The sequence below is a fragment of the Psittacula echo genome (assembly GCF_963264785.1).
Source record: "Psittacula echo genome assembly, chromosome: 4".
NCBI lineage: Eukaryota > Metazoa > Chordata > Aves > Psittaciformes > Psittacidae > Psittacula > Psittacula echo.
The window spans coordinates 72,215,462-72,234,428 of NC_137738.1; the positions used below are offsets into that span (position 1 = coordinate 72,215,462).

At 36.5% G+C, this 18,967-nt stretch overlaps 1 protein-coding gene across 10 annotated transcripts in view; it reads right to left on the reverse strand.

Annotated features, from left to right (window-relative positions):
* DOP1A (DOP1 leucine zipper like protein A) overlaps positions 1–18,967 on the reverse strand; it is a 70,450-nt gene extending 51,483 nt beyond the window's left edge. For 5 of the 10 annotated variants that reach the window (XM_080615387.1, XM_080615386.1, XM_080615388.1 and 2 more), the window contains exons 1-7: positions 18,905–18,967; positions 7,843–7,886; positions 6,748–6,939; positions 5,233–5,414; positions 3,266–3,436; positions 1,453–1,642; positions 772–870 (exon numbers count right to left, since the gene is read on the reverse strand). In XM_080615387.1, the coding sequence (XP_080471513.1) occupies positions 772–870; positions 1,453–1,642; positions 3,266–3,436; positions 5,233–5,414; positions 6,748–6,885 (780 nt within the window). In that variant the 5' untranslated portion in view covers positions 6,886–6,939; positions 7,843–7,886; positions 18,905–18,967. Of the gene's footprint in view, positions 1–771; positions 871–1,452; positions 1,643–3,265; positions 3,437–5,232; positions 5,415–6,747; positions 6,940–7,330; positions 7,376–7,842; positions 8,519–18,904 lie in introns of those variants that run through there. The other 5 variants (XM_080615384.1, XM_080615382.1, XM_080615389.1 and 2 more) reach the window with 5 other exon arrangements.

Here is an 18,967-nt window from a genome sequence, read left to right on the forward strand (position 1 = left end):
TCTTATTATTTTAAATGCTTATGTAAGTCTTAGTATTAAAAAATATCTGTATTGATAATTTCATCATTCGAGCACCTGAACAGAGACATAAATATTTCTATAGTAACTGATAGATGTGAATGAACCACTTTAACAAGCAAGAACACAGTTCTTTTTACAGGAAAGGGCAGATTTTCCGTAATTTCTAACAAGATGAGAATCAACTTTATAGACAAGTCTTCCTTCAGAAGTAAAACGAAACATGGATAACTTAAAAACAGGAAGCGGCTACCAAAAAACGCAGGGGGAACAAAAAAATACCTAGAAGTTGTGAGGTCTGTCTCCCACTACTGCTAGCTGAGGGCTAACTACTCACCTAAAAGCAAGAATAATTTTCAATTATCTAGTGTTCTGAATCAGTCATGCTAAGAGAATTAACTTTTGCTGCTTCTGAACACTGGGAATTTGAAATTTGCAATGAACAGGTAATTTGTTTTCTCAGCAAATTACAGCAAATTAAAAGCTTCTGCATAGATTAAACATCATCATTTACATTGGATTTGCGTATACAGAACTTAAAGTTAAATCCAAGGTTAACACATTAAGTTAAAAAGCAGAAGGGAAGACATCCTGACATTAGAATAGCCAAATCTATCAGAGAAACTCTTACATGTGACTCTCACTCAATCTTGGAGAAAATCATTAACAAAGACCAACAAAATACTGCTACTGACTTAAAAGTTGGAGTATATTTAGGAGTTTGCCAATTTATCTCTCATGTTAATAACCTACCTGACTCATGTGGAAAGGAAAACAAAAAAGGATAAGGTCCAACGTGCTCCTCTGCACTAAAACACTGGTATCTTGCACTGATGTGCTTACTGCTTCCACCTGAAGTAACAGCAGACCCCCCCAAAAAATATTTAGTTATTGTATTATTTTAAGAAGGTAGATATAAGAGAACACTCACAAAATAAGAACAGTTGTTTATAAATAGTGATACGTGCAAAATGAAGTTATTTAAAAATTCTGAATAATGAAACAAGATAAAACAAAAAAATAAAGTTTCACCACTGAGGAAACATATAATCAACATAAATTCCATGAACTATAAAAACATTGAACTTTTGCCTTTTTTATATTACCAATGAATACCTTAAGTTTAAAAGACAAAGTAATACTTACTTTTTTTTTTTTTTTTTAAAACATGCAACAAAACTGAACCACTTTTAATTGAAGTGTGTCATGAATGGCAAGTTTTATACAAAACCTAAGCAGCTCTGAAACATTAACTCATCTTTGCAATTTTTATCATGCACAAATACTTCAGCTTAACTGGAGCTATAGTAAATGTGCATTTTTATCTCTTCAAAGGCTATGCACAAAGATACAGAAAATATAATAATATACTTTGGGGGGGGTTAAATGTTCATAAGTAAGACCCATATCTTCATTGTTCTAACAGAACATTACCATTAATTCAATGTCACTGCCAATTATGTAGAGTTGATCCTCCATTGAAAGCTTCCTGTTCAAATGGGAGAGGACATAGGTGATGCCAGGCAAGCGAACTGCAGGGCTTGTGAGGAGGCTACCCCAGAGAGCACTGTAGAACGCCGACTGATCCACAGCAGAGGCAACCTTCTCCAACAGTGTGTTCGTTCTGCAGTAAAATCAAATCAGCTGAATCAGGGCATGTATCACAGCCCTTGCCCCAGCCTCCAATTTTTATAAGTGTAAAAATTAATTGTTACAAGAAGGTCAAAGCTTTCTTTATGAGAGGCCAAGAGAAGCCTTAATTATAACCTTATAATGTAGCCTGAACAGTAAGATCCAACTAAGAAGCCTATGGGCCAACCTGCCTTGCAAAATGCCTCCGCCTGCCCATGGTTTCTCCTTATGTACTTCCGTTCAAAAAGTCAAATAACTTTCTCATCTGCTACTTAAAGCCAAATGTTGCTATAGACAGAGGTTTCAGAGAGACAGCAGGAAAGCACAGCTACTGAAAAAAAAAAAGATTCAAGCAAATGACCTTTCATTCTTTGCACTGAGCACCACTGGTAATAACAGGGCATAAAAATACCACAATTCTTTCGGCACAAGCAATCCCTTCCCCTGTTCTCATTTCTTCCCACTCATGTGACAGCACCTCTGCACGCTATGGCAGGCCCCAGGAGGCAAGCTGAGTAGCCCTTGTTCCCTGCTGCAATGATGCCAACTACACTGCTGTATCTACCTACACAGAAATAGAGAAAGACAACATTAAATTGCTCTTCACATATAAGTCGTGAAAACTCTAGCTTCTGAAGTTGGAAATATCAAGAATATGTTAAGTGTGTAAACAATTCCAAAAATTCTAAGATTCTATTCCAGCGCTCCAGATACCACAGTCAAGATATCCAGCAAGCCTAAGCCCCAGCTGAGTTAAGAAGAGCTAATACCTCCCAGGCCACTCTGCTAGAAAAGGAGTAATAACCTTTATAGGTGGATTAGATAGATGTATTACTGCTGTCTCTTACACACTTAATGATAATTTAGGTATCTTAACAAGTAAATCTTAATGACAGAAGCTTTGTTTGCAATCTTAAATTCAGTTAAGGTACATATTTTAGACCAGGAATAATATGGCAGTAACACCTTCGAGGAAATCCATGGAAAAGAATCAAAGATGCTTGTTCCTAACATGTTACGTTTCTCAATTCACAACAAGAATCACAGAACCATGCAGGTTGGAAAACCGCTTCAGATCATTGAGTCCAACTGTTAACCTAGCACTGCCAAGTCCACCACTAAACCATGTCCCTAGGTATCATATCTACATGCCTTTTAAACACCTGCGGGGTGGTGACTCTGCCACTCCCCTGGGGCAGCCTGTTCCAATGCTTGACAACACTTTTTGTCAAGAAATTTTTCCGAATACCCACCTAAACCTCCCCTGGCACAACCTGAGGCCATTTCCTCTTGGTCCTATTGCTTGTTACTTGAGAGACCAACATATAACACTAAGTCTACTTAATGTCTATTCTATTGTCTAATGTCATCTATTAATGTCTTTTAATAACAAGAACAAATAACAGTTAATTTGTCATAATTAAGGTTAAGAATCTTCTGCCATACTATTCCATTGCAATTAATATGACTGGATGAAATTAAACACCAACTATCTTAAAAAATAAAATAAAACCATATACAAGTTTTTGGGTTTTTTCTGCAACTTTTCATCAAACAAAACCAAAAAATTCCCAACAAATCAAGCATATCACCTCATTAAGTTATCTAACCTTACCTTTCATAATACTCTGACCCTTCCTCTAACCCAGGCAGAATTCCAGTTAACAGTCCTTGCAGTCCTGGTTTCAATGTTTTCCCCAAAGGGAGGTAATAAATCTCATACAGACTCAATAATGTTGGCTTGACAGACATGGCAGCATTGGCAAGAAGTGGAAATAGTCCAGAACTGTGAAAAATAAAATGTATCCTTTTTAAGAAGCTTCTTATGTGAGAGAATTTAATTATACCTTAAGAATGTTACCGGCTTAAATTTAACAAACTAACAATAAACCCACTGTTTATGTAGCATTTAAAAGATTGAAAACATTGGACTTATGTTTTGAGTTTACCATGAATGTAAGTGAAACTTCATGAAAGTTACAAATATGATCAGCTAAGCAGAAGCTACCTACATACTAAGAACATCTTTGCAATTGTAGCTAAATATCATAAATTAGTACAAAGAATACCAATAATCAGAGACATGTGAACACAACTGTAGTTTTCAAAATCACTGAGAACACAGGTCAGAAGACTTTAACCCATGAAGAAAATTAAAGAAGAGTTAAAAAAAAACCAAAACAAAACAAAACAAAAAAACAACAAAGTTTGAGCCCAGGGTCTTAAAATATATACCTCCAAATCTAGAACCCACCAAAAAAGCAACAAAAAACTAAAACCAAAAACTTTGTGGACACATCACAATGTTATCCATGTTGGGGGGGAGGGAGGAAAGGAGGGGATATCTTTTTAAAGTACCAAAAATGTTAATAAAAACAAATTTTGCCTTTATCTATCCACTATCCAGAAGAACTACTGTTTTGCCATTGTCAACGGGTTTCTTTATTCTGCAGAAAATGTCTTTTTGTTCTGTAACCAGTACACTACCCTACAGTATTTCTTTGTAAGGCGCTTACTCATCCTTCAAGATTTGATGTTCAGACACTGTCACTCTGCTTTCACGAAAATACTGGAATCTTTGATAATGCCTTAATGTGAATGTCAGTCTTCTTCCAAGCATCAGTAACAATGGCTTTTAATCACATTACACAAGGTAACATTTTCCAGTATCCTAGAACTTACTGTTAAGATATTGCAGCTACTGAATCACTGCACAAGGCAAAAACGTAAGCTACAAGTTCACGGTATCTTTAAAAGCATGGAAACACAGAAATTCCCCCTCCCCAAAATGTAACTATATATAAATATCTTGACAGTGCAAGACAGAATAGCTGATGTTAAGGCATACAATTTATTTCCAAGCATTAACACACACCTTTGCTATCTAAACAGAAAAGCAGAGTTCTATTTTATTCTGCTATTTCTCAAACCAATGAAATTCTAATCTCTAGGCATAGCTAAAGATGAGGAACCATGTGTGACCGTACATGTGCACACACCCCTCTATGCATTATATAATAAATAGCCTAAATGTCTTGCCCTCCCTATGCAACCAAAAGCCTTTAGGAAACAGTGTATTTTCACTACACTTACATTTCAAGGTTATCCTCCCTTTTATTATCATCAGTTCTAGAGGCTGAGAAAGATTTTCTACTTGCACCCCATTCTAGCCAAATAGACAACCTTTTGATTCCTTGGAAGAGAAAGTTTCTTTAATAAACTATATTCAAATTCTTTCCAATACCACTTAAAATAGAAAAATGAAATATGAATACATTTAAATAAGCATTAACACTTCCATTACTTTACATATATGCACAAAACTTCATTTATTTCAATGAAGAAATAATAAACTCCAGGTTTTCTAGCTCTAAAATTGGTTCCTAACATAAGTTTAGGGGATATGTTTATCTTCCAGTATACAGTATTTGGGAGAAGAGTACTACACAAGCACCAGTAACATGAGGGAAGAAAACTGATGGATTCTTGCTATATAACAAAACAATATTATTAATATAAAATGCATGAAACCAAAAGCATCTCGACTATGCATTTGAAATGGAGTTGTTTAAATTATTGCACCTGTAGAGGAAAAGATCTTTGGCCAAACGCTTGGGTCCAATGATTTTGAAAATGATCTCATATGTTTCAAGTGCCTTCCGATGAACCCCTCCTGGTAAAGCTGGATGAAGACATTGTGCCAAGCGCTTGCCTATAGTCAGCTTTTTCGGTACTACCTGGTACTTTGCGTTGTTCTGTAGTACCTGATAAATCAACAAATTAAGAAAAACAGCACATTTATAAATTAGTTCCTGAAAATGGTCAGTAAGTCACAACATACGCCTAGGTTACAACACAAGAGAAAAAAAAAAAACAAACCAGAACACATGCCTTTAAGATGTACCATAGAGCTTTCTCTTTGCAATGCCTTTCACTTGTACACTTGCTATAGAAGTATTACCAAGCATTTAAAACTTCACTTGCAATGGGCTCCTTACAGCTTGTCCATTTCATTTTACTCATTCATTTTATTCATCCTTTTGAGGACAAAAATTATGATCTCCCTTTGTTAAAATCAATTACCAGCAGCACTCAGACAGCTATAAAACTGTGAGTGGTCAATCTGGAATAACTTTAAGAAACCATCATAGAGTGAGACAAGAAATGTTACAATCAAAAAAAAAAAAATTGAAAGAAATGAGACTTTATTCAAACAAATTGTGCCACTGGCATTGCCAACTGTACTGTCATTCCTGATTTTCGACAACATTTAGAGGGTAGAACTTAAATGCTTCAGAGCTGTAATTTTCTATGCCAAATTCTGGAAAGCTTCACACTGGCAAAATGTATGTGGTAAAGGGTACTCTATGACCCTGACGGAGATCCCTAGAAACACATAGAACTGATTAGAACAAGATTTTTACCAGTGGTGAGGCACTGGAACAGGTTGCCCAAAGAAGTGAATGCTCATCCCTAGCAGTGTTCAAGGCCAGGTTGGACAGAGCCTTGGGCAATGTGATCTACTGTGAGGTATTCCTGCCCATAGCAGGGGGGGTTGAAGCTAGATGATCTTAAGGTTCTTTCCAGCCCTAACCATTTTATGATTCTAGGATATCAGGATCTCTATTTATTTGTAAACTGCTCTTAAAGATCGCAATGGTATTACACATTCAACTTATTAACTGTTAAAATGAATCAGAACAGTAACATTATCTGGTCAATTAATGATTTGAACCCCATTTTATTACTCATGCTTTGTAAAAATATTGCTGAAATTAATCCTGGCTACTATTCTTCACACTATTTCAATAATATTGATTTAGAAGTAAATATTAGTGATGAAAAAGATGTGTACATTTATTTCCACTAAAAATGTAAATTCGTTTTCCCTTTACTTACAGTTATAAAGGGTTCAACTGTTAAGTCTCAGAAAGGCATTTGTTTGAATAGTTTGCTACTTAGACATACCCAACATTTTACTCACTACTAAAATATCTGCAAGAGTCTTGGACTGCGAGAACCCTGCACTTGGATAATTTTAAACCAGTACCCTTTGTCAGTTTCTGAATGTTTTCCCAGAGCACCAGCCAGGCATACCTTGTTCAGCTTTCCAAGTGCTGATATTAGATCTGCCCATTCACTGGAATATTCAAAGTTCTTCAATGCTTTGTCAACAGCTGCTACATAGTTTCTGTACTTGGAATCAGTCAGTAGCTCTAGCTCTTCCGTGTTCATCCTCCCACGGTGTCCCCACTAGATACTAGCTTGCAATTCATGTACAGACATCACCTGATCAAAATAAGAAATAAAACCCCCTGAAACTGTTGTTTCCAGACATTATTAAAACAATTTCATATAGAGAGCACCAGATTTTCCTCAAAGCCATTATGAAATACTGATCTGAAATCAGGTTACAGCAAATCCTGAACAAAGCTAATATATGGCACACAAATATCTAACACATCAAAATTATACTTGTAATCAAGTCCTATTAAAAAAATTAATTAAAAACTACAACAAAACCCTCACAAACAAAAATATCCCACAAACCAAACAAAACACCCTAGAAAATAATGCCCTGCTCCTCCCCAAAAGCACTGTTTATTCTAAACAATGCAAAAAGTGGTATTTTTTGTTTTTCTTTTTTTCCTCCTCCAAGTCCATCACCAGAAGAACCCACCTTTCCACAAATCAGCCCTTCTGAAAACAGAAGACACCAATTTTTCTTCCAGGCAGAAGACAAAAGTGAAGGATGTACATAAGTCAGGCACTAGTTCAAGAGTATTTTCATACATCAACACTTCCTTTTACAAGACCTGGTATTCTAATTCAGCAATGCAACTCTACTTTGTTTTTATATTATCATCCAGCACAATAAAAGTATATGTTTATTAATGTTTCATAATCAGAGGCTTTTGCAATTTGCTCTATATATTGTCATCACATGGTAGTCTACACCAAGTAATTAAGATATTCTAATTCCAGAAATACCACCTCATATTTCTATAGACCATACACTATTTATTTCATGAAATTCAATCACTATTAAAAAGAAATATGTTTTTAAAGCTACTTTAACTCCAAGCAGTCACAACCCATAATGGGAAATCCTATTTTACCATGTCTGTGAAAAAGGCAGCTTTCGCGCCCCTTTTAATTGGGGTCTTTTGGGGACTTCTCCCTGATGCTCACCTTCAGAAGAGACTTCGCACTCAGCAGACGCTGCTCTCTTCTGTCTTGATTAAAGAAAAAAGGGAAGAAAATTGCATGCAGAAACACAGGCTAATGCATGATAAACAACAACAACAACAAAAAAACAACACACAACAAAAAAAAAAAAAAAAAAAACCAAAAAAAAAAACCAACACAAATAAACTATGCAACAGGTATAAAGACACTATTCATCAGACCTGTCTACCAGGTATGATAGAGTCAAACTTAGAACAGCAGCTTCAGTGAGCCCTTCCAAAATGACTGGAGAACATGTCTCCTTGGCCCCAATTCTCAGTGAGCAGCAATATAACAAAATAGCAGGACGGTTTGAAATTAAAATGCCTACAAAACAATACAGCAGAAGAATTAGCAAAAATAAAAAGTGACATTGTGCTGTCTGGTGGTTCTACAGCTGAGGTAGGTAATAAAATATCTTTAAATTCCGCCCAGGAAAAAGGTGGTGTTTTTAGACTGATCAGAAAAGACTAACAATTCAACTCATATTAACTCATGTAATAAACACACTCATTTGTGCAAGCTGCATCAAAACCATGAACACTTGTCTGCCTTTTAGCATATATAATAAATTTCAGAAGTTTTACATGGACACATAAAACCTTTATTTGATTTGTAGTGTATCCATCCCTCCCTTCAAACAGTATTCTCCCCCAAATGGCTACAAAGCTGTTATTTAATAACTTTGTCAATAGCCCTCATAAGGACTTACCAAGCGACTAAAGAACATAAAACCCTACGTCTGGCTACCCAGTATTTTCAGCTACTTTCAGGTGAACTCCTTGCCATGTTCTTGAAACAATGCTAAAATCTACAGATTATGTCACTATTAACACTGTCGTACATTTTCAGCACTCCAAAAGGTAAAATGAAAAAAAGCTGTACCCTGACATTTCCAATATTAAGACAGTTGTACATCAGGCTCAAAATTTCATAATCGTAATCTCGTCAAGTTTATCACAAAGTGCCCTGGCAGATTTTTGTGCCCTCCTTTTTGCTCCTTTAATTAGTAGAGGCTTCTGAAGATAAACTGATAAACACCCAGTTTTAATCCTCCCAAACACTTTTTAAAGTGTTTCCTCAGTCAGAGACAGTATGCTGTCACTCTGGGTCATGGAGAGGGATCTTCAAGAACCTTCACAGCCCTAAGGTGCCAGACAAGCCTCTCTCCTGTTGTCACCACATTTACCTATCTTTTCTTCTACAGAACAACCAAAATTCCACATCAATAATTTCTTTATCCTTATTACTATTGTTCTCCTCATATTGCTCATCTCCTCGTTCCTCACCATTGTAAGGGAAGTTGCAAGAAAGAAGAAAATCAAGAAAAGGACAGACACAGGAAAAAAAAGAGCTCGGATAGCACAAGTGAATAAAAAGGCAAGAACTACAAACCTTTTACACTCCTGATCCTGATGGCAGACTAGTAATGACAGATCACTTCCAAGGCAAAACAGAAATGCAAACCCTTACTTAAGAACCATATTCTGGGTGCCAAACTGATAAGACTTTGTGATACTCCAAGTGCATAAAGCAATTAGATCTCACTTTTCATTTAAAAAAGTATTTAATGTGGCTTCATTTTATAATAACCTCTTTCTTTGGATTAAGTTCAGAAAGAAATCAGATTTGCTTTGAAAAAGCTGTAGAATGCCAACAGGTTTCTCAAAAAAAGACAGCTGCAGAACCTCAAATGTTGCATCTCCAAAAGTAAAGTATTAACACTAAAAAAGAAGAAAGGATCAACATAGAAAAGCAGTACAATACTCATTTTTAAGAGATGGAGAAAGAACTTGACACAGCACAGCAAATAATACTTTCTGTGAAGAAAGCATCAGCATCCTTTTTTTTTTTTTTTTTTTTTAAATCCACCTAAAGCATAAGTGTAACCACTTCTGGCTGAGTGGAAAACAGGGTTTTGTCTTTCTCAAGTGCCTGATAAACCTGAAAGCTGAAAGTGGACTGATTCAGAATTATCAAAAGTTTGACAAAACCACTATGAACACAGAGTTAAAACAAGTAGCTTTTCTTTGGACTTACTAACTGATCAGAATATTCTCTTCCTTTTGAAAACAAATATCTTTGAACAACCTATACTTAAGTCTATCATGGCACAGTGGCTGATACTGATGAATGAACTCTAGACATTGAGTCATTTACATTTATCCATATGTTATTAGTCAAATTAATCATTATGAGGTTTTGTATAGAGAAGAAAAAACATGCTCCATTCCCTTACTACTCTATGGTTATGGTCTCATTTTTCTTAAGAAAAGCTTTATATAGTTTCAGGTTACAGAGAGAGAAAGAATTTATTACATATTTTTCCCCCACAATGAAGAGTGTCTATTTTCAACAACATATCTTCCAAATCATATCAGTAGCCATAATAAGCCAGGGATACAGAAAAGATACTAGGTAAATATTATGATTATTTTTATAAACCTGCCACTATTTTTATTCTAAGATTACTGAAACTACAGGAATGCCCATTTTTATTAGCTTTCATACATAAAAATAGACTTGCCCTACAAGTTTTACTTTTTCTTTAGCCTGAAGATATTAAAATTTTTTTTAATCTTTCCTTGTTTCTATCATGTGCTTTTACTGATACTTTTCATCTACAATAAAACTGCAGATTTAACAACATTTAATTTTACAGCATTGTATTTTTATACAATGTTAATTAAAGCTTAGTAATGTCTATCTCTTTATAAGTACCCCATCATTATTCTTTTATGGTTTATTACTTTGAAAAATTAGATGAGTAATAAAATTTAATAGATCAAAATGATTGAAAAATAGCAGTTTTTGTCACACCAAACAGCGCAAAGGATAAACTTGCCAAACAGCCCAAAGGATAACTTGCCATTCCACAATCATCATTTGGCACGAGGGACAACTTTCCCTGGCATGTTTTTTATTTATTTCTTTTTTTAAACAAAGGTATGAAGAGTACCGTCCTTTGCTTTCATTGTTTTGGCTTTTTTCCCCCCCTTTTGGCATACCTAATGAGAAGACAAGAAATGCTTCTCAGATTGAAGGTTCAGCCACTCTCATGGGTCTGGATATAGGTAGTCACTGACCTGTTAGGTGACTATGCCTCTTTTTAATGGACAACAAAAAGAAAATGGAGGTCTCTAAGCAGAAAGCTATGAGGAAGAAACTATCAACGAAGTACTATATATTTTCAAACTACTTCATAAAACTGTATTTAAATCATATGTGATTGCAGAAGTAGCTCTTGACAACTGTTACTTTCAACTTCACCTTCTCATGGGGATTTAAGAGCAGAACCACACAATTCTGGATATACGTGGATGCCTGTAGAGCCTTCAACAGACTTTGACAGCAAAAGCAGCTACCTGGGGCTGTGGATCTCCTGCTAGGGGTTGTGTGTAGTGTATTCACAGAGCAGCCTTCACCAGTGAGGTCATATTGGTTTTCCTCTGACTCATGTTAAGATGGTACTGTTGCAGGTGTGTTTTCCACAGCAAACGCTCATCCTTCACAACTCATGTGCGCAAAAGCCTTCTGTCTCACATCAACAACCTGTTTCAGAGGCTCTAAATAGTCTTCACTGAAGCTAAAGAAACTCAATTGAGATAAACAATAGCTCCAACACACTTATTCAATAAAGCAGCCTTCATCTAGATTCTGTCTCAATTTAATAACAATGTTGTAAGACTTTCCAGTGATTCACAGGCTCTGTAGTATATGTTGTACCCCAAAGACCCTTTTCAGGTTCAATTTGTGACTGTTCCACTCTTGCATTTTTTCAAGCCTCATAGAATTGCTCTATTTGTCTGCTTCAAACCAATCTGCAATACTGAAATGGTTGCTTTCTGCTATAGGTCAATAGGCTGATCACTGTGGAGCACAAATCTGCATACATCATGTCAGTTCAAGAATTCTCAATGTGTGTCCCAAGAACTATAAGAATCTGAGCTCAAAAACTTGCTCTCTTTGAATTCCTCAGAGTTTCAGCTTTGCAATATTTCAAGGCTTTCTAAAATTGTTTATTGTTTCAAGCATGACTATGGAAGGAAGGTACAGTAAAAGAACTAATCAATTATTAAAATGAGAAAAATTTCAAATTTCACAGTACCAAGCTATTGCATTTTATGCTTTGTACAGTGCCCACATATCAAGCTGGTTACTGCAGAAACACATTTTTATTTAAAGAGACTCAATGCAAACACAGATTTGAATAAATGGAAAACAGAAGACTTGTCATTTGGTAATTTATTATATTTTGCTTCCCCTCAGAAATATTTAAAAGCACGAATAGCAAAATAAATACTGCAAATCCCAGGCAAGACTCTAAAGATAAAAATCAAATGTGGAAATATTCTTCTATCATATATTCATCTATCATGAAATATAAAGATTTTCCAATTACAGCTAATTACTCTATTTCTAAACTGACTTTCTACAGAGTCCTCTTATTTCAGAAATTTTCAAAGAGACATCTCTAATGTCTTCTGAAAAATAAAAACCACTTGAGCTTGTTATTTTCACTGATTGCTACTCAGTACAGTAATGAAAGCTGCAAAATACACTCATATTACCCAAATAAGCAAAATAGAAAATACACCAGACTGTATAATTAACTATAATTAGCTATGATCTCATTAGTATCCTGCCAACAGTATAGAACACTTAATAAGAGTTAATATTTTGATTTATAACTTCCTAGAATACTTTTCTACCTAGTCAAAAATCCTAAGTGGAAACAGCCTATTACTTTTTTTTCCCGCAGAAAAAAATTATACTGCTTCAGTGGTTCAAATTCCTTTCCATGACAAAATTAAATTAAATCAAATCAGTATAACAGCCAGTGCATTACCCATACTGACTACTTCTAAATCAACACAAGATGTTTTTCTGACAGTGATTCTCATTCAAACAAGAATTAAATGAGACAAAAATCTATGTCTTGTACTACAGAGGTTAGGTTAGGTACCCACCAACTTTGCTGCCTCCTGGCTTTAGAATCTACAAAATATGTTTGTTATTTATTACATTTATAATTACAGAGCCCCAAATTGTTGACAAAAAGAAACTAAGTTCTTTTGCATCTACAGGAAGTCACAGAAGAAAGATGATCTGGAATAAAACTGTAACTCTACCACTGATCATTGTCTGATGGAAATATATAAGGTCTATAAAATATTCTTTTTCCTATTGCTGTTTTACGGAATTCCAAAGTCAGATTTAGACCAAACAGGAGTTTGTGAACAGGAACAAGTAACAAGCTTAAAATGTCATAAGGAACATAGAACAAGCTTTCTCAGTAATCAACTTCTCTAGTCAATGTTTAGAGAAAACAGATTTATAACTACGAACAATCTCTAAGTGAATGCATTTGCTTTAGAACATAGCATTTCAGTATTAAAAAAAAAAAAAAAAAAAAAAATTCTATGCCTGTTTATCAGTGGGGAGAAGAAAGTGACCAAAAGGTTCTCACTGTCATTGCTAAATATACGCCCCTTCCAATCGCCTCTTAAAATAGTTTAGGGTGATATTTTAATCCCTCTACTCACTTTTACTTTATTACAGCTTTTCCATATATAATAGGTGAATTACAAACCAGTTTGATATACTAAAGTGAAATTTTCATTTTTATTCCAGGCCTGCCAAAAAACCACTACTGATTCCTTTTCTTCCAGCCCTTGTGCACTGTGATTGCATACTACTGTCTTACTATTTGTCACAAAGTATAAGGTGAAAAGCAGCCCTGTTCATTACAGGGATCTCCAAGCACTGCTGTAACAAAGCAATCAAAGGTTTCCTCTTTGACTTAACGTCAAATAATTATTTTAATCACATCTAACAGTTAAAAAGTAATTAAAAAAATCTGACTAAACTAAATACATATTAGCCAATGACAGCATCATAGTGGCATACAAAAGATGCACAAGCAACAATGTGATACTCAGTTGTAACATACCTGAAGTCCTCTTGCAGTGTATGAATGCTGGAATCTTACACCAAAATTTCTGCCTTTGAAATATCATATCCTTCTTGAGATCAAATCAATATTCAGATTTCACAGATCTGAACTTACGTCATTCAGTAAATGAACATGATTTGAATCTTCTTTGCTATAACCCAGATCAACAATTAGCTGAAAATATTTTCTTCCTAAAATAATACTTTCCCATGTTTTTTCTTTTCTAGCCACAAATAATTCCTGAGTTATCTATCTAACCAGCATGCATTTTACATCTAAAAATCAACAAGACTCCAGGTATCTGTGCTTCTTACTTTAAATTATGCATAATTTCTAACATGTCTTATTAAAAAGCAGATGGCAATTTAAGTCAGAATACCACAACATAGATAAATATGGGGAAATGCTCCCCTGAATTTCTGGTTATCCTTCAATGCTCACAAGTACTTTTCTTGTCCCTTTCTTCCCTTTGTTGACCACTGTATCTGAACAACTAACATTTCAATCTACATCTAGAACTGGTCACTATTTCCTTCTTATCAATTACATATTTCAAGGAAAGAAAAGCATACAAAAAACCTACCAAGAATTTAACCTGCATTCTTTTGACCTGTTTGCAGAGTTTCTTCCTTAAACTTCATCTAATTTCAACTCACAGTGTTACCATCTTTATTCCAAATTTGTATTATAGCAGCAATGCATCCATTAAAGAAATGTAGAAAATCTGGGTAAAGTTTTTGTTTTGTATTCTTTAAATAATCTTCATTTCAATCTCCATGCGACATCCCAACAGTCCCAAATGCAGAATATAACACTGAAGTTGGGGGTTTGGGGTTGGGGTTTTTTTGTTTCTTTGTTTAATATATGAACTGTAATATATGACTTCCTGCAGTGACTTTGACAACTGCCAAGCCAAACAGAAATACAGAATTCTTGCTCAGAAATTAAGTACAACATTGCATACAATGTTTCACCTACTGTTCCCCTGAACCTAAACAAACTGTTGCCATGCTAAAAAAGGTTGGCTTGTGCCCTGTGTTGGTAGTGCCTTCATCAACTATCCACAGTCAACCCTGCAACAGTTTCCCCACCTCCATAAAAGGATTTCAGACTGCATGCAAGCAGTAAGGCTGTTTGGCTTACTCTAAACAGAATATGGAATATATTTATCTGACTTAGCTAAATTCCTGGTAACCACACAAGTTTGGTGGGTTGGAAAAATGACTAGCAAAGAGAAAATGGGCATATTCCGGTGTGACTGCAATTGCACCTCCCCATGGATCCAGTATCACCTGTCAGTACACTGAGCTCTTCCTGTGCTTTTCCTGTCCCACAGTGGAACTGCTCAGCTCTCACACGCATGGACTAGGTTTTGGGGCTACTGCCCTCTCTGTTGAGCAATGATTGATAAGTAAATACATGATTCCAAATAGTTACCTTCTCTCCAGGTACCTGAGTACAGTAAGAAGACAAGCTTCCTACAATAAACTGCAGTTTATTTTCACTTTTACATGTTTCAGCCTCATGCCTTCAAATAGTACTATACTCTCTCTGAAAAGAATCACTTTTTAACTACCTAGCTCTCCTCCTTTTTTCCAAACATTTACTGAAGGAAGACTTGACTTGAGATATTCTTTTTCTTTCTTGCTTGTTTTTTACTCTCAGCAAATCAGTAAATCCAATTAATACAGTAATACAGTTGAAATAAAGAACTAAACAAAACAAACAATAAAAACCATAGTGAACATAATAATGAAAACCAACTTGAACCAGTATGACTACTTTTAAACCTAGATTTGCATCACACTTAATTTTAAAGGAGAGTTTGCGAACTTCCAGACAGTTTTCAGCTTGGTGGACAAAAAAAAAAAAAAAAAAGGACTAACATGAGCTTCACTGTCCTACATTATGCTTGCAGCCCTCTACTGAGAAAGAAGTCTTGCTTCCAGGGTTACACTGTGACTTCACACTGTGACCTCTCTATAAATATTCTGACACAAAGTTTAACACAGTATCTAACATCTTTAAAAAGAAAAAAAGAAGAAATAAATGGTGGCTTGATAATTTGTTTATGTTTTGTTCGCAATAACTTTAAAATTGAAGATTTAGACAAAGCTGTTATTCATCTGTACCCCTTGTTCTAATAATATTTAGCTTCAGGCAAGTTTAACATTCTGTCTCCAAACTACACCAGTATTTATTTTCACAAAAACATGACAGAAGTTCTCATATCCTGATCATTGCCTTACGTGGCCAACCGTTTAATAAAAAACATTTGGGAAACACTTTGTCCAACTTCCCTTTTTTTATCATATCCTGAGGTCCTAAGACACTACTAATTTATTAATTTCAAATTTCAACTCATTTCTATAATTTTATTCCAAACTTAATTCTGAAATAATGTCATATGCCATATGTATACCTGCACATTATCTAGATTGTGGTTATATTTTGCAATACATCTTATTTCACATACTCTGCAGATGGATTTCAAATGAATTTGTAAAGGAGAATCCTTTTCTGACTCTTCTGAAAATGGTGGCTGGACCAAACCCGGACTTTCCTCATACTCAGAAGAAAGCCAGAAAATACATAAATATAAGGTTAAATTCCCTTTGACTTTTGCAAATGATACTAGAAACCAAACTAGGCAAAACGCTATTCCTCAGCTTTACATAGTTTTTTATGCTTATATTGATATACAAATTTCTGACAAAAATAGAGATGTGTTGAGTAGTGAAATCATTTACTGAGTCTCTTTGGTGCTTTCATCTCATTTCTTGTTTCAGTTATTGGGGACAAATGGTTGATCCTGCAGTGTTTCTTCTCCTCAAGCTCTGAGAGAGAAACGTATTGCTTACTGTTTCTATTTACCACTAAATTTGTTTTCAGCTACAAGTCAGGGCGACATGATTATTAATCTGGAAGACAATGATGAGCATAAAAATAAATTACTTTCATTTTTCTATTTCATGCTTTAGCAGGTACCATTAACTTTAGTCTCTTCTATCTCCTATTTTTCTCAATTTTCAAAATAGTCTTTTTTACTACATACTTCGTACCTCTTCCTGGTTCTCCTCTACACATTGCATATTTAATATAATATAGCTCCACCAAAGTAAGAAAAAGAAAAAAAAAAAGTAGAATAGCAATAAGCATTTTCAGTCAACCCAGCCCAGCCCAAGCAGTCATTCCCTGCTAAGCAAGAAGTCACTGAAGGTGGACAGCAGCAACTCTGGCCAATGATGAACATATAAAAGCATCCTCACCTTATTCTAAGGGAGAACAATGGATGTCAGAAGAATATAGGCTGTGCCCACTTACACCCTACAGACTGCATTCTTACCCATGTAGCTTGCTGCACATACTATGAGTATTTCTAGTGGTCAGTGTAGCATGCCAGTATTTTTACACACAAAAAGCACTACCAGTAGTACAAGTATGGCCTAATCTGTGAACATAACCATCCACTCACATGCACAGCCACTCCGCTAATGGAAGATGTAGAATAACTTGTCTTTGCAAGATGCTGTTTAAACATCTACTGTCACAGATGCTTCAAACAAGTTGGGAAAGTAAGACATTCACTTAGAAATGCAGTCTCTTCTTCCCAATTCTCATTTACAGGCCGCTTACTTTCCAAAAGCATCTACTCCCATTTCAATTAAAACAAAACCAGGAATTACACTGCTGACATTTTGCCTGTTTCCAAACTGACATTCCTCCACATGACATTCATCCATATTAAAGATAACTGTACATTTTGGATAATCGCAATATTTAGACATCATACTATTACTAGACCTGCAAAATGTCTACTGTATTTCAGCCTGGTTTTCAGAAGTTACCAAAATTTCAAACAAAGAAATAGGCAGATCATACACGCAGGCCAGCATAAGCAGACCAAGGCTTAGAAACAAAACTTTCAGTCTTACATTATGCCCCCTTATTTCCTGCAAGCATCTAGCCCATTACTATTTAGATAGACTCTTCCCACCACTTCACACTTCTGTAGCTGGAATTCGGGTATCATATTATGTGGTTAACCTGAGAAGCATAATACATTCACTATTACTGTATACAGAAAGAAGATCCAGGAGCGCAGGGGCTCTTGCTAATCAGCAACAAAAATATAAGGGTTGAGTCACTCAGAGCAAGCCTGTCAAACCCTGCAGCTAGTAACCAACATATTTCAGGATACTTAAAGAGATAAATTGTTTCGGCTTTTATGGTTGTTATTATTACAGGTATTTAAATGCTATTTCCAAAAAAACTTTAACACCAGAAGCTGTTGCATATTTATGCTTTTCAAGTGGGCATCACAAGATTTAAGTCCATACCTGCATCAACAGATGAAAATTAACCCAGCACTACACAAACTATGGACAGCCATATGCCCCGTGTATCCTTCCAAACATCACATGCAACTACTCAAGCAGCCGAGCCAAGCACCTAGGAATCCGACCCAAAAGAGGCCCACGGCCCTTATACGCTCAAGGTCAAAGCAGGACGGCTCTGTTAGCCCAGTTCCGAGCTTGCTCCCGGATAGGTTGGGGGCCCGGGGAAGCCCCTCTACGAATGACGAACCCAAGGCCCCGCCGCAGTAGGTGTCGGGATGGCGGTGTGAGAGGAGATTGGGACGGGGACGATCTGCAGCCTCGAAACCCCTCCGACCGCTCTGCGCTAAGAGGAGCAGCACCGGGGAGCAGAGGCCACGGAGCGGCAGTCGAGCGAAGCAGGTGCCACAGGTTAATATATACCGAGCAATTAACAGGATAACCGCTTTCCCCAGGCTCCTCGGCACCTGCCGCAGGCCAGCTCCCACACGGCCCAGCCCTCGCCCTCCGCGATGGTGCCCGCGGCCTGGCTCTGGGTGGGAAGAAGAGAGGGCCGGTTCGGCTCCAGGGGCGGACCCCTTTCGGCTGCGGCACCCTCCCCAACACAGGCGCGGAGACGGGGAGGGAGAAGGGGTGCGGCCACGGCCCAGCCCCGCAGCCTACCTGCACCGAGGGAAAGAGGAGGAGGAGGAGGAGGAGGGAAAGGAGTGGGTGCCGGGCCGAGCGGCGTTACCTGAGCGACCCGAGCCGGAAGAGCCCGACCGCCACCAGCACCCCCGCGCCGCCCTGACAGCTC